General features: G+C 41.5%; 1 protein-coding gene across 1 annotated transcript in view; it reads right to left on the bottom strand.

The window, feature by feature from the left end:
• The window catches only part of LOC131281247 (uncharacterized), a 58,456-nt gene that overhangs the window by 12,551 nt on the left and 18,614 nt on the right, over positions 1-27,291 (bottom strand). The window contains exons 5-7 of the mRNA XM_058310520.1: positions 11,735-12,279; positions 4,076-4,213; positions 3,612-3,994 (exon numbers count right to left, since the gene is read on the bottom strand). Coding sequence (XP_058166503.1) covers positions 3,612-3,994; positions 4,076-4,213; positions 11,735-12,279 — 1,066 coding nt within the window. The remainder of the gene's footprint in view (positions 1-3,611; positions 3,995-4,075; positions 4,214-11,734; positions 12,280-27,291) is intronic.

The raw sequence follows: 27,291 nt of genomic DNA, 5'->3' as shown, positions 1-27,291 counted from the left end.
TTAATTTTTATTTAACTTCTCCACAGTCCTGTCAAGTTGAGATAATGGCTCATCAAAATTGTCACACTGTTTTTTTCACATTTTGGTATAGTTTTTGATCTAAAACAGAAGAAAACGTTTTCCTAAAATTTTGGAGGTGTTTTTGATGAAGTGAAATGAAATGATGGTCAGTTTGCATAGTCATTATTAATGATTGTAAGCAGCAATAATTTGCCGATAACGAGCAAAAACTTTGGTTCAATTATGTCAATTAGTCTCAAAAATATGAATAAAAATTTACAAACACATAAGAGCGTGTTTTCGAAGCAGGTGTACTCGAAATGAACGACGCGCAACGAAAGTAGAATCAAAACGTGCGACAAAAAATTACCCGAGCCAGGCTAGAGCACAACTGTAGAGGGGTTGAACATTTACGAATTATATCGGACTAGCCTTACAAAAGGGAATTAAATATACTCAAGATAGAAAAATAAACGTGGTGAATTAGTTTTGTCCAACACTGTAAATGAGATATGGAGTATTTAATTTTATCTGTTATGAAACCGCTTTCCTGTGCACTATAGTCCTAGATAATAATAGGCGTCGTAAAGTGTTTATGTTTTGATGTTTGCCTGGAAACAAAGTTGGAAACACAAGATAAATAAGAGAATGAAATATTAAAATGTAAACAATTCTTAAAGAATTTCAATGTTTGGTTTACCAACTTTTCACAATTCGTAATTGCCATATACGTTAAGCAGGTTGTTAAGTAGAATCCAGTAGAATGTGCAATGTCTTGTAGTTGTATATTATCGAAATTTAATGTTTGTAAACATCGCACTCGTCATCACGATCTCACGGATGCTGATGATGAGATTTTTGTTAAAAAAAGTTAAATGTAAATAAAACAAAACATGAATATCTTTGAGACACGCGCGCTTAAAAGTGGTAATTTGAAGTTGATCCTTCTATAGAAACTGCATCTGTCGCTCTTGTACAATCAAGTGACAGATGCGTTGAATTTATCCATCAAAAACGCTGGAAAAAGGTATTTCTCCTTCAAATATGGAAAATGGAGATACCGGCTACACGAAAAGGAGAGAGCATTTTTAGCCGTGCACCGGAAAGTGGTTCCACGATTTCTGTCTTTTGAAAGTTGTACTAACCGCTATTTTTTTCATGAATGGTCTTTCATACCGCCATTTCATTATTTGCTTAAAAGTTTGTGACAAATATTTTAAGATAACTTCGCCATCTTGAAACCTATGTTGGGGTAAGAGGTGAGACTCGTCATTATCATTACCTATGAGTTTTATCAATACTGTGCGAAATAGACATATTTAACTCACTTATAGGGAACATAAGAAATTTTACCTACATCATAGTATATAAAATTTCAACAGTTAAAAATATACCCTAGACTAGAAAAAGTGCACAATAGAAACGTTTTTACTAGCACTGTGAAACGCAGCGCATTGTTACGCACCATCCATACTTAGAAGTTGTGAGTTAAGTCCTGATGAATGTGTAATTAAAAACTTTTGACAACAAACAAACCGTATGAATCATTGAAACTAACATGACTAGTTCGATGATAGCAACGCGTTTCTTTGGGTAAAAAGTTCGTGATTATATCGTTCCGTTTCAAATGGCACCCTGTAACTCGATTGTGCTGCCAGTATATCGCCAGTACTCGAACAGAGACCTTCGGAAAGTGATTTGTGCTAAAAGAATCGAATACTTTGAAATGAGATTTACATGTGTGTATCTGTGCCTAGTGTTGAGCATAACATTGACATTCAACGAGCAGGTGATGGCTGATGGTGACGCGCCAACCGTCATGGAAGCGGTTATTCACGCTTTGAACGATTTTCGGAGGGAAATGTTGGACAACTTGAAGCTTTCCCTCGAGTTTCACACAGATCAGTTGGAAGAGATAAAACATCACGTGGAGCACGAGATCGAAGAACAAGAAAAACGAATGACTAGCCGAGTTGTGCAACTTCAGGATAACATTGAAACTATCCAGTCTCGGATCGTAGATCTGCAGGAGGAAGCGAAGCAGATGGAAGTGATTAAGAACCGCGTGGAGCAAGTGATCGAAGAAAACAAATCAGAGGAAAATAGAATGAAAAAGGAAAACCATCAGATTCGAAGTATACTTGGCGAGTTGGTGCCTGTCTCATGCAATCAGGTCAAATCCAACATCACTGGAGCTTATTACATCAGTCCTTATGGAAACATTGAAAAGCCTATCTTGGTTTCGTGTAATTTTGAAAACAACTTCAACCGCAGCGGTGCCTGGACAGTGTTCCAGCGTCGGATGGACGGATCAGTGGACTTTTACCAGAATTGGACAATGTACAAACACGGATTCGGTGACGTATATGGAGAGCACTGGCTCGGTTTGGAGAATCTTCATGTTATGACGAAGTCGGGAAGACACGAGCTGTTGGTGTTGTTAGAAGATTTCGAAGGAAACTCGACTTACGCGTTGTACGACGAATTCAAACTTGATAGTGAAGCGGACAAGTATAAGCTGACCGTAGGAAAGTATTCGGGAACCGCTGGTGACTCATTGACGGAGCACAATGGAATGAAGTTTTCTACAAAGGATCAAGACAATGATCTAGATAACATGTCTCATGGCTGCGCAGAAACCTTTGCAGGAGGTTGGTGGTTCAAAAATTGCTATAACAGGTACATTTCTTCATACTAAATTTCTTTAACGTTTTTTTATATCTTTTTAATAATACGTTCAATTTACCTCCCTTACAGCCATTTGAACGGACGATATTATCAAAAAGGAAACCACCTTGAAAAACAAGGTGTTCATTGGAGCAATTTTCCACGTGCCAACTACTCACTGAAATCAACGACAATGATGTTCCGTAGCCGAACTTGAAGGTGACTGGTATGAAACTGAATAAAAACTACAAGAGTTACCAACAACATCATAAGATTCGGTTGTGTTAAAAACAATGTCTATTGTAGTTCGGTACTGCTTCATACGGGATAGTGTTCGCCAAGAAAGATAACAACTCTTTTATGCATATGATTAGAGTTTTGATAATTATGTTTTGTACTGCTTTTGCTATTCAAATGAAATAAAGTATGTGTGTTTACCGCACGGCTTTGCAAAACTAGTTTAGCCTTGTCTTTAATATAAACTTTTATTAAAATGGACGAAGGATATCGAATTAGTTTTGCAAAAGGGATTAAATTTTTTTCAAGAAAGAAAAATGCAAAACTATTTTTGTTTTGTTTATCTGCTGTTGTGTCATGACATAGCTTTCCAGTGCACTAAAATCTAAGTTATTTGCACAATAATAATGGGGACATATGGCCTTAGTTGCCGGTCCCTCTGAGCTCTACATCACCAGGTTAGCTGGCGAAAGCTCAGGAAGCTGGATTCAACAGCCGTACTGGTGTATAACCTCGTAGACAAAGAAGAAGAAGATGAAGAAGAAGGCAATAATAATGCTGCGAGACCCACCGCGATGAATAAATAAGGTAGCAAATTCAACCAATTGGAGTCTAATTGTTGTGAATTGTAAGCTGACAATTATACTACTCCTTGCACGCATGATGCGCGTCAGCATAAATCTCGAAATGAAATTCCCAATACTCACCTCGACATGATCGTGCTTTTCGTCGTCCAGCTCGTGCACTCCGTTCGTGGCCATCGGCAGAACGCCATTGCCACCCGCCAACCCATTACCGTTGACTTTGACCAGCTCCTGGGCCGACGAGGGTGAGGCGGGCATGGTGGGCGTACTGTTGGGGGTACGATCGCAACCCGACGCTGCCGAAGACGAGGAGGACGAGGACGATGATGAGGAGGAGGAGGACGAGGAGGACGAAGACGTCTTGCTGTCATCGCCCGACGCCCCGTCCGAGCCGAGCTCGTAGATGTTCACCATGTGCGCGGCCTGGACGTGCACCATCAAGTCCCACGGATTGGAGAACGAGTCCTTGCACGCGACGCACAGCAGCTTGGCGTGGGGTGCGGGATCTGCAGGAAGGAAAAGACCATCCACAAGGTCAGCCAGCGGACACGACGGGGCAGGGTGGTACGGCTTCCGAGCAAACTTACAAACTTTCTGCACCGGGGAGGTACTGAGACACTTGCAGGTGAAGCGAAGCTTGCAGTAGCTACGCTTGTGATCCAGCAGCTCGGTCAGGTCGGTGAACAGCTCCCGGCAGTTGCCGCAGATCAGTGTATCGGGATTACCTGTTTGGGGAGGGAAGCGAAGAAGAAAAGATATAGCGTCAGAAGATGGCAGGGGACGAGTCAAACCACACACACCATCGGTGTCGGTTGGGGTTAAGTTCAAACCGGAGTTCAAAAAGGTGTCGCGGAACGTCCCATCAGGCACCCGAGCGGCGGAAGTTGTTATTATCCAATTTTACCCACAACATCCCCTTTATATCCTTATCAGATTCCCATGGCCTGGTGGTGTGTGTGTTTCTGCAAACAGGTAGGGACGATGCGGAACGAACAGGAAAATCTCCCGACACGCATCGTTCCCTTCGGCTTATCTCCCCTTTTGGTGGGATGGAAAGGGTTCTTCCTTTCGTACCTTATGACTGCCTGCTCGAGGATATGTTATGCACGTGGCAGAGATTGAAATTTACGACCTTACTGCCTCCCATCACCACCACCAACACATCATCAGTTTGTGCACACAAATCAGTTGTGTAGCGGCATCAAACAGGATCGGAATCACCGAATATCCTGCTCGGATGCAGTTTCTGCTACCACCCGCACGTTCGTCATCGCCAACTTCGATGGAAATGGAACGAAAAAAGGAAGGACCGGAAGTAGTTGCATGGTTTCGAAACACTCGCACACGCAGACAAACGGAAAACCGGTTAGCTACAGTTTGAATCGGGGTCGTACATTGAAAGAAAATAACAAAAAACGCACACACAAACACCAGTGATGCAGGCCTGAATCATCAGCTAGTTTTATTTCCGTGCTTTAATTAAAATATGAATATTTTATCAACTAGCGAGCGACCCCATTCATTTATTTGTTACAAATACGGTTTTTGTGTCGGCTCGGAAGCTCGGAAAACACGGAAGCTCGAGCCCGAAGTGCTTCATCATCGTGCCATGTTCGGTGGTGGTTGGATGGGCGGGGAATGCTGCGAGGTAGAGGTAGGTTCATATTGCCAGGCTAGTGAACTCCGCACTCCGATTCCTCCGAAGCGATATAGTGGTGACGATGGCGAAAAAGAAGAAGTTCATTTTATTGGCCCTTTTCCGATGGGAGGAGATTGGAGTCGGGAAGGGCATGGAGGCAGAAGATGAGGCGTCGTACCCGTCGTAGCCGTTTCCGGGTTGTCTACCGGATCCAGTACATATCCCTTTCGCTTCTCCATCGGCTTTGGAACCTTTGAAGCCGTAGTATGGCGTCGAGTCTTTTGTGTTACTTCATCAACTATCTCAAACCCTCACCGGGAGGATGGGAAAGAGTCGAGTAAAATGGATCATAGTGGGAGGGTGAAGAGCACGGGAGGTGTTACTTTTCCGACCGTCACCGTCTGTCAGCTGGTTGAGAAGTAAACAGACGAACTGGCGCGTGGGAAACTGGAAATGGGGGAGGAAAACACGGAAAACAACGACGATAGGTTTAGTTCATCCAGATGAGGTGAGAAAAACGAAAAGGCAACCACGTTTTCCAGGCGGGAAAAAGTCAACCCCGTTGCGATTGTGGTGAGGGGTTTTCTACCCACTGCCACTGACATTTTCCATGTTGAAGGCTGGTGAATGCCGGCATCCACAAATGCGGCCAATTTTTCGGCACCGAGTAGTTCAAACTCTTTTGTTCCCGATTCACATTTTCTCTCACATAAACGCACACCGCCAGACAAATGAACACACAAAATGCAAAAGTCTTGGAGGTGTGAAAATTTTACAACAGGCATTCGACGGCTGGCGTTTTCCACTCCCTTGCCTACCCGATAAAGGCAGGAAATTCTATGCAAGAAGGAGTAGTTGCGGTGGGAAAGTCTCGTCAGAAAAAGAAAATCGCTCCACAATGTGGTTGCTGTGAGGTAAGACGGGGGATTGGAGAACGTAATATGATTTCGAGATGAAGAAAATGGTACAAATTTCGTGTAAGGCTTGGTAAGTTGGGGTTAGACAAATAGGTAAATTTCAGATGGCTTTTAAATGTATTAAATTTTTCGTCGTATATTTCCTGTCGAATTAAAAGTGCAAGTAATTTTTTAAGAAAATAACGTTTGTTCATTAAATTACCTCGGAATGGACAAAAACATGGTTATAGTTTTCAAAACTTTCTTAAATTTAAACATTTAAGACAACTTTCAACTTTATTCTGTTTCGTTCATTTTATTTTCACGATGAAAACTTAAAAACCATTTATTTTTACAAAATTATCTTGTTTGGAAACTGCCTGTAACATTGTTGCATGTTTCAGAGAATCATAAATCGTTTTAATGATATCTGGAGAACATTAAAATTTTAGTAAAATGATGACCAAATAATTTCGTGCACTACTGTCGTGAGCCAATGTTAACCCAATATTCAATTGAAAAAACACATGTATTTGAATATGAAAAGAAAACTTTGAAATGTTGAGGTTTTGCTACTTGAATTTATTTTTCTTAAAGAAAAATACATAAAATGCCATTCAACTGTTATGATAACCATTATCAATTTGAAAAACAAAACCACCAAGTCAGTATTTCTTTAGGCTATTGAGAGTAAAGCTATGAAATATTACAAATATATAACCGTGTTTGTTATCATTATATCTTCCAAGAACGTGTTAAAATAGTTTGGATCTTTAAAATTTGTTTTTGTTTATAACGACGAACGAAAGTAAAACAGTATATCATGATAAAATTATCGTTACAATGGGATTTTTTGACGTATTCCTCTTGAGAGTGACAAAGTTAGCTTAATTAGTTTACCGTTTTGTTTTGCTCATTTTGGCATATTTCACTTTGATATGAAAACAGAATAAAACAAATGTCATACTTTCATAATTTGGTTAAAAAAACACTCCATAGGCCTTCCAAAAACATAAACCAAAACACTAGCTACTCCAATTTTCTTGTTGCCTTGTCTGTCTTTCCGATGCGTTCCCGCCAAGCTGCCGAAGCGGCTGGACGTCATGGTGCGAAAGCCCTCGAGCCCAGCACGCTCCAACGTGATCGTCATTTTTTATCTCACGTCCTACAAATCTTAATCACACCGACACTGTACATAATTACACCGCATGATTTATGTCTTGTTTTTGCCGTTACGCCTGTTTTCCACGCCTCACAGCAAGGAAAGGCCGCTCGTGGCGGGAAGGAGGTCGTTCAGTCATCGTGGGCGGAAGTTGTTGGTTACAAAATGTTCTCACCCAAGACGAGCCCTCCACAGCAACACCAGTCCATTTCCCATAAAACATTAACAACGATAAGGCAAACTTCAACACCTCATCGAGGAGAGATATGTCCTGCCGGTTTTTCGCGCCCTTCCTCTCCTTTTTCCTTTACCCGAGGAGGCAGTTCCCGGGTTTTCCCCGTTTTCATTTTCTTCCCGAATGTCCTGCGGCGTTCCACATTGGGCCGAAAGATTGTGCTCGGTTGTAATGAAAACTTTCTCCGTCGGTTCTCTTTCTCGCTCCTCAAAATTGGTAAGATTCTATTCCTTCGTCCTACCGAGGGTTTGACCCTCTGAGGGTCCTGTTTTCTAACAGAGACAAGTAGGAAAGTATATGTGTGCGAAAGAGATCGTTTCTTGAACTGGAACCTAGCCATGGTCCATGGTGAGTACAGTCATTAGCTTTCGTCGCAAGGGTGCTTTGCCCCCGTAACACAGAATGTCGCTTCCGGTTGGTAAGGCGTACGGCTTGTTGATCGCCCAAGGATGCTTCCTTAATGGGGTTGGTAAAGGAATCGGTCGGTCGGTCGCTTCTCGTTCGCTTTCGCCACAGTTCATTACACGACCGAATCATCGTTAAAATCAAAAGAAAACCGTTCGGTGGAAACTTTACGGTGGAAAGGCCTCAAGGAAAGGAGCGCTCGGCAGGACAAGGACAAGTTGCGAGTTGCATGGAGTTTCGCATCGGTACACAGAAGCCCGCCGGAGGTTTGTACTTTCGTAGCATCGTCAGCATGCTTCCAAAGGGACAGAAGATGGAGTTCGCTATACAAAAAAACAGCCAAACCCGTTCACTTTCTGGAGGGAGCGGGCCGAAGGGCGCACCGAAAGGGAAACTTCGTCCGTCACGGCCCGCATTGGATGGTAGGAGTATAATTATGAATGTAAATTCAATGAATTGTAAATGAGACCATTTTCTTCGGCCGTCGAGATAGTGGCCGGCGGCAAACCGGAGCACTTTTGCCGGCGAGCAACCGTTTTGACCCCGACCACCCAACCCTCTCTCTCTTCCCTTCCCAGGGTGTACGCTTGAACGATGCCTTCGACACCAACACGATGCCGGCATGCGATGGGATTGAGCGACTTCCGGTGCCCGTAAATGTGGACGGAATGAGGCCGTCAAGGAGTTTTTTGGTCTTGCCCTTCCCTCGTAATCCTTCTCTCGAGGATGAGCCGAAGGACAACAAGTGGATAGAGGGGTTTTGCGTAGCCTTGGCCACCTCTCTACTGGGCCATCCTTGGTTGGAGCTGTTTTGAATGTGGGTTTTTTGTGGCAATCAATATTTGAACCGGTCGCCGGTTTCTAGCATCAAAGGTGGTGTAAACATCCGCATGTGAAGGGGTTCACTTTAATTCACTCCGCTTGTTATGGCAAGCAACAGATTAAAGTCATTGGAAGCATGTGCTCCAGTTATTTTTTCTATTTTACTTTGTCTTCTGTTGAGTTTTAACTGTTTTACTGATCTAACTGTTATTTCTATGAAGTTGATGTTTAATTCAAGGAAGAGATTATTTGTAAATTTCTGGTAAAGGTAACCGACTTTGATAAAAGAAAGTTTAAATATAAGAACAAGATGCTTATAAATTAATGGGATTTTGAATGTACTAAGATCAATGTATCTTCAGTGGCGGATTTAACGGTGCACGGACTGAGCGGCCCCGAACCTTCAGCGGCCAAGTTTGTAAAATTTATACTTAAACAATACTCGATAGAATTCATTAATTTGCTCTTATGATCGACACGTAATAAATTGTTTGTTTGTTTGTTTGTTTGTTTGTTTGTTTATTTCAGTATTCAAGTTGTCCGCCAGCAGACTTAACAACTTACTTATGCTAGAACTCCGCAGGGGAGAGGGTTACAAATAGGAGTATAGGGTGGGTTAGGATATAAGAGATTCTAGGAGGCAGGCTCTGAAGGAGGATAGTGGGATATGGTAGTCAAACAGATGGCTATGAGTATTAAAAAGACGCAGAGCGCGCAGAAGAGGATCGTTAAAACCGGCTGGAGTACGGCGTGTAGGAATGGATAAAGGTTGACGAGGGCGTAGACCGCGGGAAGGGACAGCGAGACCCACAGCAGAAAGGATATGAGGGGCATCAAACGCGTTGGAGAGGGTTGAGGCAATGAACATAATTTGCGCTAAGGTGCGTCGCGCTTCCAATGTTGTTAAACCCAGCATTTGACATCTAGATTCGTAGGGTGGCAAAGGGGAGGTGTTCCCCGCCCTACGAAATACGAATCGAGTAAACGATCGTTGGATCGCCTCTAACCTGTCGATACCAGATCTTGTAGTAGGGGCCCATAGAACAGCACAGTATTCTAAAATTGAGCGCACCAGCGAACAGAATAAAGTTTTGAGACAAAATGGGTCGGAGATATCACTTGCCATACGTTTAATTAGGCCCAAAACTCTACGGGCCGAAGTGATGACGGCGTCGATGTGTGCCGAAAAGGTTAATCTACTATCGAGTAACACACCCAAGTCTTTAATCGTACTAACCCGGCTGACTTGAGTGTTGTCTAGGTAGTACGTATGAAGGATCGGGGACCGAGAGCGGCAGAAGGATATAACATTACATTTTTCTGGACAGAGGGTCACATTGTTCTCTGTACACCATACATTGAAAAGATTGAGATGCCTTTGCAAACTCATGCAGTCGCTGGGAGATGATATTGGCATAAAAATCTTGATGTCATCTGCGTAACACAAGAAATAGTCGGGGGGAAGGACAGCACTGATATCGTTAATATATAAAACGAAAAGTAAAGGGCTTAATACACTACCTTGAGGGACCCCAGCTGCAGGGGAAAAAGGTTGAGAGAGATGAGATCCAAGTTTGACGCGAAATGAACGATTGCATATAAAAGACTCCAGCCATCCAACAATGGATATGCCGAATCCCATCTTGGACAGCTTATCAAGGAGACGCGCATGAGGGATGCGGTCAAATGCTGCTTTAAAATCAGTATATACTGCATCTACTTGCAAACCGGCTTCAAATTTGGTGGAAATAAAAGTTGAAAAAGAAAGTAAGTTAGTTAGGGTTGAGCGTTTAGGGCAGAACCCGTGCTGTTGTGGGACGATGCAATTCCGGGAACTGAATAGTAAGGACGAGTGAACAATCCCTTCAAGCACCTTGGCACTTGCACATAGAAGGGAGATGCCACGATAATTGGAGACAATTGACGGATTGCCCTTTTTGGGAATGGGAACAAGCCAGCCCTGTCTCCATACTGCTGGGAAAGATGACGAATTTAGAGATAAACTGAACAGTTTAAGCAGTAAGGGAGCAATGACGGTGCTACACTTTTTTAGCACAACGGCGGGAATACCGTCCGGACCGGGAGCAAAAGATGGTTTTAATTTCCTGATTGCATCGAGTACAGTGCGTAGGTCAATATTTAAGTTGGCACTATCTACGGTGTCCGTCGACGTAGTCGGCACCCCCTGTGCAGTTATCGGTGCACAACTAGACGGTCCGGCAAAGACACTCGAAAAATGCTTAGCGAACAGTTCACAACAGGCTGTAATTGTAACTGATCAATAGTGGATATTTTTACTTTGTCCTATAAAAGTTAATGCTAAGAACCATAATAAAATAAAGAAAGTTTGGTCCGGTATATAATCAGAGTTGAAGAGTAACAGAAGATACATTTTTTATAGTTTATTAATTGTAAACAAGCATATATTTGCATCAAAACAACAAAATTTTGGAAATTATCAAGCATAAGAATAAAATAATGCGAATGAAAAACTTAAACAATTTCAATGTAAGCAATGCGTTTGTTCTGCATACCATTTTTAATAAAAATTCTTTATTGCATAAGACTTGTTAAACAACATAGATAGAACTTCGAGGAGTCAGCCAGAAAACTTTTTTATGATAAAATGATATCTAACATTGATTTTATTAAAAAGCATATAAACAAGACGAAAATCTGTTACTTTTTACGGTAGTGCGGGGGCCCCATTCATTTTACCGCTTAGGGCCCCCAAGAATGTAAATCCGCCACTGTGTACCTTACATATTTTTGATTTATTCCATAATTTGGTATTATTTATGTCTTCCAAGAAAGGTAAAAGCTATTATAAGGTAGGAATAATTAGAAACAGATTTGAACGTTTATATGAACGTTGAGAAATCATATAACATTTAAATTATTTTTCAATGATTCATTTCGAACGTCGAGAAATTGTGGTTTGTTATGTTTTGAACCGATATGAAAAATGCGTTTAGAATACTTCATATTAATTTTAAGTTCAAGGTTAAAAGTGAAAAATTCGATGCGTTTAAAATACTTCATATTAGTTTTAAGTTGAAGGTTAAAAGTGGAAAAGCCAATACTCACTGTACGTTTTGAATGGCCCCACCACGTGCTGGCCGTTGGTGTAGCTCGACATGTTGCAACCTCCCGCAGGGCCGCCGACCACCGCCACCACATTTCCGCCCAGCTCGACCCCGTTCATCATGCAGTTGTTGTTGTTGATGTACCCGTTCGAGCCGATGCACCCCCCGTTCGCCAGCGGACCCATCTGGACGCCATTGCTGGAGCCGATCTGGTTGGTCTGTTGGTTGTAGAAGCTGCCGAGCTGCTGGCAAGCGTTCGCCACCGGACTCGTGGCCGCCTGCTGCAGGTGTTGTTGCAGTTGCTGCTGGGTGTGTGCCGCCAGCTGCATGTGTTGCTGCTGTTGCTGCTGCTGCTGTTGTTGTTGCTGTTGCTGCTGCTGTTGTTGCTGTTGCTGGGGATGTCCGTGTCCGAGGATGGGCCCGGCACCGTTCAACTTGGGTGTCATTCCCATGCGCCCGGGAGCCATCAACCGTTGCCGTTTGAGGGGTCGGGGTTGCGAGTTCGGTTGCTGCTGAAGCGGGCCGAAGAGTGTCGATGCGTAGTAACTGCGGAAGGAGAAGGTACAAGAGGGACGGCACAGAATTGCCTCATTAGAGCATATCACTTGAGCGGGCGAAGCGGACGAAAAAGAAACTTTTCCTCATGACCGAATAATGACCACCCCCCAGCTGGTGTTGATGAGGTGCCAAATGTTGGATCAATCAAATAAAATGAAACGACAGCGTAAACAAACAATTAGGTGGCGTAACTTTTTGCTTTCCTTGCGCCGCATAAGGAAAATTCAGCATAAAGTGCCAACAGCAGCAGTAGCAGCAGCCCACAAGCACGTCCTTAATGACGCCGACTGTTGATGATAATGAGTGGGCAAACTTTTCCCGACCAACACCGTTTTCCCCGGCATCTGCAATTGAAGGTGCCGGGTTTTTTCCGGTGGCTACAAGCAAAGATGGGAATAATACCGGAGTATATTCAGGTGGAAAAACCTTATTTCCCATCTCGATGCATCCCAATTGGAGAGGGGAAAGCAATCCAAGGATGGTTCAATCAAGTGGGAAAAAGAGAAAGCAGGCGAATGAGAAAAATAAACTCGGGCGAATCTTTTTGAACTTTGGTCCGTTCAATTAAATTACAATATAATGATTATTTGTTTAGCTGTTGTACTGTGCAACTTCAACTGTCGTGGCAATGGTCGGTGGAGTTCATTGTAGTTCCATTTGACGACGGAAAAACCGTTCACCATCGGATGCTCCAGGGGGAAACACTGGTCCAACTTTGTGCGCCACAAGTTTCGCTCCGCTTCTCCGTGAAGCAATGGCAGGAAAAAAGGACGCGAACTGAAGGAAAAATAAACTTGATACGGTTGAGCTCAAACCAGCTGGTGCTGGCGCTGCCGAGACAGCTTGTTGCTGTTCCGGGGAAAATCGGGGTCGGGTAAGTGTGTTCATTGTCATTCGGATGACAAGTTGCTTATCGGGTTTTTGCGTTCGAAGCGATGGCAGGAGAAGGAGGAGTTCTCGCTCGAACAGCACGATGGCACATACAAGAGGCCACTTGGGCTGTTTGTAGAAGAAAGAACCACTTCTCCTCCCCGCCATTCCCACCAGCGGGGCGCTATGTGAATAGGTTCGTTGGAGCATTGTATGACAACACTTGAGTCGAACGAAGAAACACATTCATCCCTCACACTCCGAGACAGTGATTGAGTCAACATGCGGCAAGGTGCCAACCAGAGGGCGGAAATGTGTTTGTGGAAATGATTTAAATCGTACCCATTAGGGAGGAAGGAACAGCCCGGAACGGGAATGCCGGCAGACTATGGCGTGCAAAAGACTATAGAATTGACTTACGGAATTGTTTTATTTGCACAAAAGACGATTGACGATTTGCGGAGGTATTGTTCTCGGTGTTGCAAAGAATGAGAAACTATATTGGCGTCAAGGTAGAGTGAGACTTCACGAAATCCACTATGCTAATATTTATTCCAAACAGTCCCTGTCGTAATGGGTTTGTTAATATTTAATTTCTTCGCAGCACGATCGAATAGAACTAGATTACTATCAGATTCACTTGAAAATATTCAACAATCTGATGCTATTTAAAACACTATATCCTTTTGTACAGACCCCAAATATTGTTCAATAATTGAATAAAATCATTTTTCAAAGTATTGTCTTCCAATAACATATACAGCGAGGATAGAAAAATTAACGAATCGTCACTAACCTAATTTGCATCGTTATCGCACCCGAGGGGAGATGAATTTCAATTAGCTTCCTGTTTGCTGATGGATCAGAAGAGATTCCCGCTCTCGGGCCATAATTGGCAGCAAGAAAGCAATTTTTCGCCCCACCGAGCGAAAGCCAAACCGAAAGGAAAAAGACGGTCACCAAAGCCATCATTATCAATTTTCAAGAGAGACTGCGACGTGAGGATAGGAAGGAAATTAGGAGTAGGAAAACAGAAACAAAAATTGATACCGTTTCGAAACGGTATGCAGTTCGAGACCGGACGACAATCACGCGCGTCATTAAAATTCAAAATTATACAATCAGCTCATCTCCCGGTCGGCGGTGTGCCGTTGCTTCCGGTTTTTCTTTTTTGTTTTCTTTTGCTGTAAGTAACAAACAGCCAGATGAAAGAAACTCTACCGCACCCGGTGTATTGGCATCAAATATAAACCAGATACTTTTCCCACCCCCAGGGTAGGGGTTGAAAATGGCCATTGGGTGCGAAAGCGAAACAGTAACCACATCAAAAATGTTAAAAAATATAGGTTGACGAAAAAAAGAACAATGACAGCACGGTCGTTGCGTGGAAAATGGTAGGCGTGGGGATATAATAAAAAATACAACACTCATCTCTCGTCGAAGTAGGCCTAAGGAAATGGGAAACAAAGCATGCGACAACTTTCCCTTTTGTTTTCTGGGTTCTATCTTTGTTTTTGTTCTATTATTTACACCGCCAAGCGTGGAAAGCGTTTCGGGGCAGTAATGATGAAAGGACGATCCGCTGGTGGCAGTGTTTGGTGGCTGTTTTTCCTTTTTTACCGTCCATTTGCATCCAACTTTTTCCGTGGGGTGGTTTTTACTCGCAGTAGAGCGCCTTGTTGTTGTAATGTAGCCCAGTTTTTTCTGTCATTGCATACTCCAAGTTTGTCTGTGTTTTTTTTCTTGCTCGTCTCTCCCACAGCCATTTAGGGTTTGCTCGGTGGTTGGAAGTCTAGTTTTTTTAACAAAATGAAACACGTAAAAAATATGCAAGTATAAACAAATGGATGAGATAAAATATATTCATCTCCAACCATCAACGATGCGCTTTTCTAGCAACGTGATGTTCACGTAGTTTTGTGTTTAGAATAGCAATACTGTCTGCTATTTTATTATCGACAATGAAGTGGTAATAAAAGTACCACTTACTTTTCGGTTATAAAACATAGAAAGACAGGATTATGAAATTGGAAGAGTTATTTTCAACAATACAGAAAAGCACATTCCCGAGATCGATTGTTCAACAGTAGGCTATTGAAATGGATTAAATGCAAGTACAATTCAAGAAAGCAATTCATAGTACAATAATCCAAAATGTATATGTTGATCATAATTCTATGAAAATGAAAATGTTTAAATAAGTTTAGAGATAAAATTTCAAATATTCTAGCTATCATCACTTTTATATAACTTTACTATTTAGGAAGTTGATAATCTATACATAAGAGTTTAGTATTACTTTGAAAACATAAAATCGTCGTTATCTGGCCCGCGCTTCCGGAATTGCTGACCCTTTTTGGAAAACATGTGCCAACCGCTGCTTCCCGGATTACGGTCGACGTTATGCCAAGAAGAAAAAAATAGATCGACAACATATACTACGATTGCGCGAGTTAAGATGGAACTGCAGTTGTTCGGTCAAAAGGCCGAAGCTCTCAGCTCGCAGCATCAGACAGGCGTGGCTTGAATTTGGTGGACACCACCGTCACTGGGGTGTACTATAGGGGTGAAATATACTGTTTAGCGATGTAGTCAAGATACGACATGTGTGAGGCGGCTTTGGAACTAGCTAGATGCCACACAGCGTAGAAAAACATTGACTCTAACGAAAAACATTATGTTATTAAATAAAATTTATCTATGAGTTCTTAATCACAACACAAGTTTAACAGCCAATAACAACGAAACGCAAAGTTTTCTTTGTTTTCGTGTGGTTTTTGTACATTTTTATCGATTTGTTGCTTACCATATATGAGTAAAATTGTGAGTCAAGGTCTGATGTATGTGTTGTTAACAACTTTCGACAGCAAAAAAAATCGAATGAATCATTGAACGAATCAAACTAGTTTCTTTGGGTGAAAAGTTCGTGATTATATCGTCCAATTTCGAACGGCACCTCGGCACAAGATTGTGCTGTCAGTATATTCCTAGTACTCGAACAGAGACCTTCGGAAAGTGATGGTGCTAGGAGAATTCAATACTTCACAATGAGGTTTACAAGTGTTTATCTTTGCCTAGTGTTGAGCGTAACAATGATATTAAACGAGCAGGTGATGGCTGACGGTGACACGCCAGCCGTGACGGAAGCGGTTAATCGCGCTTTGATGGATTTTCGGAGGGAAATATTGCACAATTTGAAGCTTTCCCTCGAGTTTCATACGGAGCAGTTGGAAGAGATTAAGTACCACGTAGAGTACATGGTCGAAGAACAAGAAAAACGATTGAAAAGGGAAAACAATGAAATTCGAGAAATATTTGACGATTTAAATACGCCTGGCTCATGTAGTCAGGTCAAATCCAACGCCACTGGAGCTTATTACATCAATCCTTATGAATACATTGAAAAGCCTATCTTGGTTTTGTGTAATTTTGAAAACAACTTCAATCGCAGCGCAGGGTGGACTGTGTTCCAGCGTCGGATGGACGGATCCGTGGACTTTTACCAGAATTGGACAATGTACAAACACGGATTCGGTGACGTAAATGGAGAGCACTGGCTCGGTTTGGAGAATCTTCATGTCATGACGAAGTCGGGAAAATACGAGCTGTTGGTGTTGTTAGAAGATTTCGAAGGAAACTCGACTTACGCGTTGTACGACGAATTCAAAATTGGTAGTGAGGAGGAAAAGTATAAGCTGACCGTAGGAAAGTATTCGGGAACTGCTAATGACTCATTGGCGGAGCACAATGGAATGAAGTTTTCTACAAAGGATCAAGATAATGATCGATCTAGTAAAGGTGACTGTGCGAATTCTTTTAAGGGAGCTTGGTGGTTCAAAAGTTGCTATATCAGGTACATTTCTTCATACCATTTTTTTAAAAGATTCATACAATATTTTAATATAAGTGAAAACATTTTACCTCCCTTACAGTCATCTGAACGGACTATATTATCAAGCAGGAAAGCAACTCAACAAAACAGGTGTGCATTGGCATGGTTTTCCACGTGCCATCTACTCACTGAAATCAACGACAATGTTGTTCCGCAGAGAATAGAAGAATGAAAAACAACCTCGTTGATTTCGGTTGTCTTAAAAGCAGTGTCTTATGTTATCGTTCAATACTGCTTCATACGGGAATCATTCGCATATACTGCTTCATACGGGAATCGCATAGAAAGATAACAAATCTTATATGCATATGATTAGATTTTTGGTGACTTGGTAATTTTTGTACTGTCTTTATTATTCAAAATCAAATAAAGCATGTGTAGAAACCATATGGATATGCAAAGCGAGTTTAACCTTATCTTTAACATTACCTTTCAAAATGGACGAATGATATCGGACTAGTCTTGCAAAAGGAAATTAAATATGTTCAAGAAAGAAAAATGCTCGTCGCGTGTTAGTTTTGTCCAACGCTGTAAATGAGACATGGTATATTTATTTTTATCTGTTATGAAACTGCTTTCCCCTTGCATTGTATTTCAAGGTGTATGCATCATAAGCCCGCTAGCTAAAAAAAAAAAAGGCTCGTCCTAAAACCGTGGTACGCCCGAGTAAACGTCCTACTTTTTTCGATGCTCGATGTTTGTTTCACGTAGGCAGAGGCGGATTAAGCATTCTAGGTTCCCCAAGCAGCTATAAATTGGAGGCCCCAAAAACATGCAATACTTTCATCATTCAATTCTATATCCCAAAATTTCTAAAATTTCAATTTTGATTAAACCATATATTTTTTATTGAGGAATCGAATTTAAATTAACGTACAATTTTCCTTAGTGGTATTTGATTGAAAAACTGCATTGCTAAAAGCCTGGTTTGCAAAGACTCAATTAATGCAAAAACATCAATAACCTTTCGAGAGAATCTTTTTCCACGAATATCATTTTCTATTAACCAATTAGACAAGTGATTGATTTTTATTTTTTTTTAATGAATTGGTTGTTGCGATTCAAGATGGACAATTTTGAAATGTTTAAAAATGAAAAATCACGAATAATTTTAATCATATTTACTATATTTGGAAATGTGCAGCACATTTTGCTAATTCATGTCCAATATCCTAAAACTATTGTGAGCTTTTTCCTCTTCTTTTATCAAATTTCAAGACTGATCTCTTTAATGTACGCCTGTGCATCAATCTCATATTTTAACCTAAACAACTATGGCACCTGTTTTGCGTCAAAACACAATTCAGATAAGCTGGATCATTCTGACATTTTCATGTTCTAGATTTACTTTCATTCAAAAGTAAATTCATAACCCCATCACGCATTTGCTGAACAAGCAACTGTTGTAAAAGAATAAAAACATGGGCCAAAACGACGGGGCCCCTGGAAAGCTCGGGGCCCCAAGCAACTGCTTAGTTTGCTTACCCTATGATCCGCCTCTGCACGTAGGACATTTTTTAGGATGATTTGCTCGAAATCGCCTAGTGAGAAGTGTTTATGTTTTGCTGTTCACTCGATGCCTAATTAACTATCAAAAATAGTTTATCACAGTTCGAACCAATGTTTGAAAAAATCGATTGGACAAAACTGGTTGTTTCACGATAGTATATTGACGTTTCTCCAAGCCCTATGTAATGCTGTAGTGTGTTCTGTAGCGTTTTTTTTATTTCTCTAAATCAGATATTTCAAATCGTATATTATTTAGTAGTTTGTTATACAAAAAAAATGCACTAATGATAATTCTCGGCAGCACTGGTTTGGACGGAACTGACGGAAACATAGTGGTGGTATTGTGAAACGCAAACTTTTCTTCATATTGGTGAAATTTTTGTTAAGCCTTAGTGATTTGTTGCTTGCCGACTGTAATTAATAATCGAGAGTCAATCTCTGATGTTAACAACTTTCAACGGCAACTGAATTGAGCTGCCAGTATATTACCAGTACTCGAACAGAGACCTTCGGAAAGTGATTTGTGCCACGAGAAGTCAATATTTTACAATGAGGTCCACAAGTGTGTATCTGTGCCTAGTGTTGAGCATAACAATGACATTAAACGAGCAGGTGATGGCTGATGGTGACGCGCCAACCGTGATGGAAGCGGTTATTCACGCTATGATCGATTTTCGGAAGGAAATATTGGACAATGTGAAGCTTTCCCTCGAGTTTCACACGGAGCAGTTGGAAGAGATCAAGTATCACGTGGAGCACGTGATCGAAGAACAAGAAAAACGAATCTCCAACTCGGTTGGTACAACTTCAGAATAACATTGAATCCATCCAGTCTCAGATCGTAATGTTACATTCAAATGAAACTTCCTTGCAGTTAAATAAAATTTCCAATGCTTTGGATCAGCCAAACACGCGGTTGGTTCCAACATCATGTGATGAAATAAAATCGTCTTCCAGTGGCTCTTTTTACATTCGTCCTTACGGCAGCACTGAAAAGCCTTTCATGGTACTTTGCAACTTCGAAAACAAGTACAATCTAGGCGGTGGCTGGACCGTCTTCCAACGACGGATCGATGGATCGGTGGACTTTTACCGGAATTGGGAAAGTTACAAAAATGGATTCGGTGACGTCAATGGAGAGCACTGGCTCGGTTTGGAGAATCTTCATGTCATGACGAAGTCGGGAAGACACGAGCTGTTGGTTTTGTTAGAAGATTTCGAAGGAAACTCGACGTACGCGTTGTACGACGAATTCAAAATTGGTAGTGAGGAGGAAAAGTATAAGCTGACCGTAGGAAAGTATTCGGGAACTGCTAATGACTCATTGACGCAGCACAATGGAATGAAGTTCTCTACAAAGGATCAAGATAATGATCTAGGTGATAGTGAAAGTGGCTGTGCGAATAATTATATGGGTGCTTGGTGGTTCAAAAGTTGCTTTTGGAGGTACATTTCTTCATACTAAATTTCTTTAACGTTTTTGTATAACTTTTTAATAATATGTTCAATTTAACTCCCTTATAGTCATTTGAACGGACGCTATTATCAAAAAGGAAACCACCTCGACAAACAAGGTGTTCATTGGAACGATTTTCCACATGCCATTTACTCACTGAAATCAACAACAATGATGTTCCGCAGCCGCACTTGAAGGTGATCTTAGAGCCTGAATAATATCTAGAAGAGTTAACAACGACCTCTTAAGTTTCGGTTGTATTAAAACATTGACTTATGTAGCTCGATACTCTTCATACGGGACAGGGATCACCAAGAAAGATAACAAAATGGAACGCCTATGATTAGATTTTTGGCAATTTGGTAATGTTTTATACTGCTTTCACTATTCAAAATCAAATAAAGTATGTATGTAACTGTATGGATATGCAAAGCGAATTTAGTCTTGTCTTTAACGTGAACTTTTATCAAAATGGACGAAGTATATCGGACTAGTCTTGTAACAGGAAATTTAATATGCTCAAGAAAGAATAATGGACGCCATAAACCAGTTTTATCCAACACTGTAAATAAGACATGTTGTATTTATTTGATCTTGTATGAAACCGCTTTCCCGTGCACTATATTTCAAGGTATATACAGCATGATGTGTTTATGTTATTATATTTGCCTTATTCATTAGCAAAAATAGATTTTCACTATCCGAACCGATGTTTGAAAAAATCGGTTTTACAAAATTGTTTCACGACAGTATACTGATGTTTCTACAAGCCCCATGTAGTGCTGTAGTGTGTTCTGTAGCGTTTTTGAATTTCTCGAAATCAGATATTTCAATTCATGTATTATTTAAAAGCTTCTAATACAAAAAATGCACTGATGATAAATCTCGGCAGCGCGGGTAAGGACGGAACTGATGGAAACATAGTGGTGGTACTATGAAACGCAAATGCTTCTTTGTATTGGTGCAGTTTTTGTTAATTTTTTGTGATTTGTTGTTTACCATCTATGATTACCCACACAACACGAAGTCGTATTAAGTTGAAGAAATTGAATCACATATTAGTATTTTTCGAATCGGAATCGCAGTAAGCATAGACAATGTACGAGCAATGTATATTCTTTGTTCCATATGATGCCGATTAAGAATGTAATACGATTTTCTTTATGCATACGTATAGATAAACGAGCAATGTCCGGCTGATGTATATCGTAAGTCGTATATGATGCCGACTTAGAAAATATACGACTAAACATACAGTCTATCAAGAAAGTATTCGTACAGTCACCAATTTCAACTTCAAGTCTAGTTATCTCAGCGACTACGTGACCTAGGACAATTATTTAAACGACATATCGTAGATAAACTTCTATTCTATCCAATGAGGTCTTAACATTTCGAGAAAGTTACTTGTAGGTCACTTTGTTCTATAGAAACCCAAAAAAAGGCTCAAAATCGATGACAAAAAAGTATCCGTACATGATGAGTATTGATGATATGCCATCCGTACATTGTGTGCCAATATGGTGCAATCAATGCCACGTGCCTCAATAATAGCCTACAAGTGCCAAGGTGTCATTTCTACCAGTTTTCTTATCGAAAGATGCTGGAAATTTGACCCGATTCCATAATAGTTCTAAAGATGTCTACTAAGATCAACATAATGTCCCGTTGATGGTAAATCTAGGTATCTTTCGACAAATGTTGTATAGAGATCGATTCCGGAGACTTTGGGAGTATCGTTAACACTTGTACGGTCTCATAAAGTGGTCACTCTTAGACAATACATGGCCTATTCTAGAGATCGTTATTTTACTCAGAGACCATATTATTGAACATTTAAAGTTTATCCTAGGCATGGCTTGTCCAAGTGACAAAATGGGCGAAGTAGACTATGTCCCACAGATGATTCATAGTTAATTCAATATTTCCAGTTCGATTTATGGCCTTGGAACACCATAACACATAATCTCAACTACTGTGTTTTATCGTTGGAACAACGTTGCTCGTACTGATGGTTGAGTTCGACGTCTGGTGTCTATTGTTATTCGTTTTTGGCCAAAATTGCTTAATTTTGTCTGTATTAAGTCTATATATAGTGTATAAAACACTGAGCCTACACGCCAATGGCATCAAAATACAGCGATTTTCTAATCCCCAGTCTTCCTTATTCTTTCCTAAGAAACGAAAAGTTTGCAACGTACAATTATGCAATGTAATTGTTATTTCCAAAAAACCTTCTTAAGAGTTGTAATCCATATCATATGATTGATGATCTAGACACTTCGTTCGTCATGTTTGAGAACTCTAAGTATGGAGGACTTCATAGCTTTTCGAGCAATCACCCTTCCATAGCGATTGAGTAACCACGAAAGATGTCTGTTTGCAGGGTTTAGTCTAGTTGCATCCTGGTTAATTTGACAAATTATAAGTTCCTGAGACTTAGCATGAGATTTTTCACAGGGTTCATAAACTTGCCAAGTTAGGTTCCCTTTACATCACATGAAAAAGATAGTTCTCTATCGGTTGCAGCTGTTTGCCTAGTTTCACCGGCCATTTCACGTTAAATGAGGATATAAAATTGTTGCCGCCATACTATTAGACACTTGATAACTCAAAATAATGACTAGGTTGATATTTTGCCAACTAGAACCTCACCAAACCGGTGTTTTTCTTCAAGAAAGGTGGGTGTACGGATACTTTTTTGTCATCGATTTTGAGCCTTTTTTTGGGTTTCTATAGAACAAAGTGAACTACAAGTAACTTTCTCGAAATGTTAAGACCTCATTGGATAGAATAGAAGTTTATCTACGATATGTCGTTTAAATAATTGTCCTAGGTCACGTAGTCGCTGAGATAACTAGGCTTGAAGTTGAAATTGGTGACTGTACGGATACTTTCTTGTCAGACTGTATACATTTTGAATAATGTACGGTTAGCGCCTCCACTTTTGTACGTATAAGCATTATTTTAGCATCATTTACGATTCAATCATATTGCATAGAAGTACGATTATTTCAAGTTGATATTTGATTTACATGCATATGTGTTGTGTGGGTAGGAGTCGTGAGTCATGTATGTTATTGTTAACAACTTTCGACACCAACGAACCGTATGAATCATTGAATTAGGCATTGACTAGTTCGTAGATAGCAACGAGTTTCTTTGGGTAAAAAGTTCGTGATTATATCGTTCTGTTTTGAATGGCACCCTGTAACAGGATTATGCTGCCAGTATATCGCCAGTACTCAAACCGAGACCTTCGCAAAGTGATTTGTGCTACGAGAAGTCAATACTTTACAATGAAGATCACAAGTGTGTATCTGTGCCTAGTGTTGAACATAACAATGACATTAAACGAGCAGGTGATGGCTGATGGTGACGCGCCAACCGTGATGGAAGCGGTTATTCACGCTATGATCGATTTTCGGAAGGAAATATTGGATGATTTGAAGCTTTCCCTCGAGTATCACGGGAAGCAATTGGAAGAGATCAAGCATCGCATGGAGCACGTGATCAAAGAGCAAGAAAAACGAATCTCCAAGTCGGTTGGTACAACTTCAGAATAACATTGAATCCATCCAGTCTCAGATCGTAATGTTACATTCTGTTGGGATTTTAGTAAGAAAACCAAAAACACGTGCTACTCGTTTCGTAGTCCAGCAGCAAGAGTGCGAGGGACTTTTTATTTCCTGTCATATTGACAGCCAAAGAAAACAGTGCTGCCAAAAACACAAAAGGTATGGAACGTTCGTATTCCAACACCCCAACTCGGACCATACCATGTCAACATTTATTTGGAAGCACATATCCCGAAGCCTTCAACGCAAAATTTTATTCTTATGCCGTTCACTCCGTTGGTCAATCCATCGGCAATGTTATTCGCGGATGGGATGTATTCGAGATGTACCAGGCCTTTACTGACAAATTCTCGAATAAAATGGTAGCTGACGTCAATATGCTTAGCTCTAGGACTGTAAGCTTCTCTACTAGCCATTATCATAGCGCTTTGATTATCGCAATACATTTTAATCATCTTTTGCTCCTCGAACTGATTAACAAAACGGAGTAACCAAATCGCCTCTTTCGTTGCGTGGGCCATGGCAACGTATTCTGCTTCAGTGCTGGAAACTGCGACGGATGTCTGCCGTTTACACGACCACGACACAGCTCCTTCTGCCAACTTGAAGACATAGCCGGAATGCGATCTGCAGGTGTCTCGTTCGCTAGCCCAATCTGCGTCGACGTAACCGCTAAGGTTTTCGCCCGATCCACGACGATAGCAGATTTTGTAATCGACGGTGCCCTTGAGGTATCTCAAGATTCTTTTGACAGCTGTCCAATGTGTATGATCGTGCCGGTCGTTGTATCTGCTAACGTTACTCACGGCGAAGGCCAAATCGGGTCTAGTCCCTTGTACCAGATAAAGTAGGGCTCCCACAGCTTCACGATAAGGCACGTCATCATTAGGTTCTTCAGTGGCTGCAGCTAACTGATGTGAAATATCGCAGGGCGAACAGACTGGTTTACAATTTTGCATATTGAAGCGCTGAATAATCTCCTTTGCATATGTGGTTTGATCTATGCTGATCGTATCATCATCATATGTGATGGTCATACCTACACAAGTTCGGGCTCGACCAAGATCTTTCATAAAGAAATTTTTAGATAGTTTGGCCTTAAGCTTATCACGTACCTTCGCATCGGACCAAAAAATCAATATGTCATCGACATATATTGCTACTATCAAGCTGCTGTTGCTATTGTAATAGACGCAAGGATCTTCAGCTGATCTTTTGAGGTCGAATGAGATTAAAGCTTTATCTAGGCAACTGTTCCAGCAACGTCCACTTTGTTTGAGACCATACATGGCCTTATTCAGCTTGCAAACTCTGCCAGTGCCATCTTCAAAACCTTCGGGCTGCATTACATATATTTCCTCGTCTATTTTTCCTTGTAGGTACGCTGTAACTGCGTCCATTTGGTCAATATTCATGCCCTTCTGGGCAGCCATTGCAATTAATAGACGTAGCGAGCCATAACGAACTACTGGGGAAAAGGTTTCAGCATAATCAACGCCGTACTGTTGACTGCATCCTTTGGCAACTAGGCGTGCTTTATGTCTGACTACACTGCCATCTTCTGCGCGCTTCCTTTTAAATACCCATTTCGTTTTAATGGCTTTGCGCCCTTCAGGAAGATCCACTAATGTCCAGGTCTGATTCTTCTGGAACGAAGATAACTCCTCACTCATTGCCCTTTCCCAGAGTTTCGCGTCATGTGTACTCAACGCGTCATTTCGATCTTTCGGGTCCTCTGGATTACAATCTCTGGTGAAGTATGAAACGTAATCGTCGCGTATGACCGGGCGAATTGTTCGCTGCGATCGCCTCAAAGTGGGTAGTTCTTCCGTTGCGCTCTCCTCGGAATCGTCATGGATGTCATTTTCAGCGTCTTCATAATCCGCTTCTTGGGAAGTATCGATGTCCTTCTGATCTTCGTTTTTAACGGCTGTATCTGCCTTATTTTCTTTTACCTTTCGATCAGACGCCCCAACTGAATTAGTTACACGTTCGCCGTCGTCATCGTTATCGACTATAAACAAAGATCCGTTTTTCGATGGTCTTTGTGGAAAGGATGTCGCATCTCGACTGGTGTACACTCGCTTCGTCTTGGGCCAATAGAAACGAAAAACCTTGTCCGAATATCCCACGAACTGCATCTCTACTGACTTCGGGTCCCACTTTTTGCGCATCACATTGGGAATACTAACCATGGCCTGCTCTCCAAACGTCCTTAACGAAGACAAATCTGGCTTACTGCCTGTCCATATTTCTTCAGGAATGCGGTTGCCCAGCGACCGGTTAACTGATCGATTTACAAGATGAGCGGCATGGTTAACAGCCTCGGCCCAAAGCCTCTTGTCCACCTTTGAGTCTTGCAGCATACATCGGGCTCTCTCAATCAGGGTTCGGTTCATCCTTTCGGACACTCCATTTTGTTGGGGCGTGTAGGGAACTGTCGTTTCATGTAAAATGCCTTTTCCTTTGCAAAATTTATCCATTTCCGAATTTACTAATTCCCTACCATTGTCCGAACGCAGACGTTTAACCCTTATACCAGTCTGATTTTCCATCTTCGTCACGAAGTCTCGAAACGCTGAGACTAACGCTGATTTTTCAGCTAGAAAGGAAACAAACACTTTCCTTGAAAAATCGTCCACGAACACGGCAAAATACTTGGCACCTCCCAATGATGCACTCATAGGCCCACATAGATCGGCGTGAACCAACTCCAGGATGTGTCGCGACTTGATTAAGGTTGCTTGTTTCTTCCGGAATCCGCTCCTTGCTTGTTTACCTTCAGCACAGCTTTCACAGTTATTAATCGACTCACGTGTATCGGTGAAATTGAAGTTCTCATCAGCTTTCTGGATCCTTTTGAGTCCTCCAAAACTCAAATGTCCCATTCTGCGATGCCATTCACCAGATTCTGCGTTCACTGCAAGCGCACACCTTACATCGCTGGCGTCGACCTTATACGTTCCACCCGACGACTTGGCTTCTATTACAAGCGTTCCTTCTGGTTTGCTAAAAATACGACAAACGCCATCCTCCAATTCAATACGATGATTAGATCGGGAAACTGCATCGAGAGATATCAGATTAGCTTTAAGTTTGGGCACATACAAAACATCTTTCAGGGTTATCTCACGACCATCGATAGATAGGCACACCGTACCAACACCAACAACGTCAAGCTTTCTGTTGTCTGCAACCATCACACCTTGCACGTTAGCTCTATGGAAATCACAAAGAATTTCCCGCCGCGCTGTCATGTGGCAAGATGCTCCGCTATCCAGGTACCAATCATTTGTGTACTGGTACCTTTTTGGTGAAACTGGAAACGCTGACGCACATCTTGCATCAGCCGAATCTGCTGCTTCTCGATTCCTCGAACCTGACACGAGTTTCGGGCATTTGTTTCGGTAATGTCCCACTTTGCCGCACCCGAAGCACTTTACCTTCTTTGGGCCACTCATTCCAAAGGGTTTCTTTGCTGCTTCTTTACCGGATGTTCCAGAGTAAAACGCCGTACTCGGATTCTGCCGATCAATGGGAGTCAACTCCAGCAAACCGGATTTCACTCTCTCTACAGTGATTTTCTGTCCACTCCCGATCAAGCTTTGGCGAAACGCTTCATAGTCGGGACCCAAGTTTCCCACCATAAATAGCGCCACAATGTTGTCCTCGAAAACAATGCCTACTTCGGTGCA

Source organism: Anopheles ziemanni, chromosome 2, assembly GCF_943734765.1.
Source record: "Anopheles ziemanni chromosome 2, idAnoZiCoDA_A2_x.2, whole genome shotgun sequence".
NCBI classification, from domain to species: Eukaryota; Metazoa; Arthropoda; class Insecta; order Diptera; family Culicidae; genus Anopheles; species Anopheles ziemanni.
This window is presented reverse-complemented; position numbering and strand designations above follow the sequence as displayed.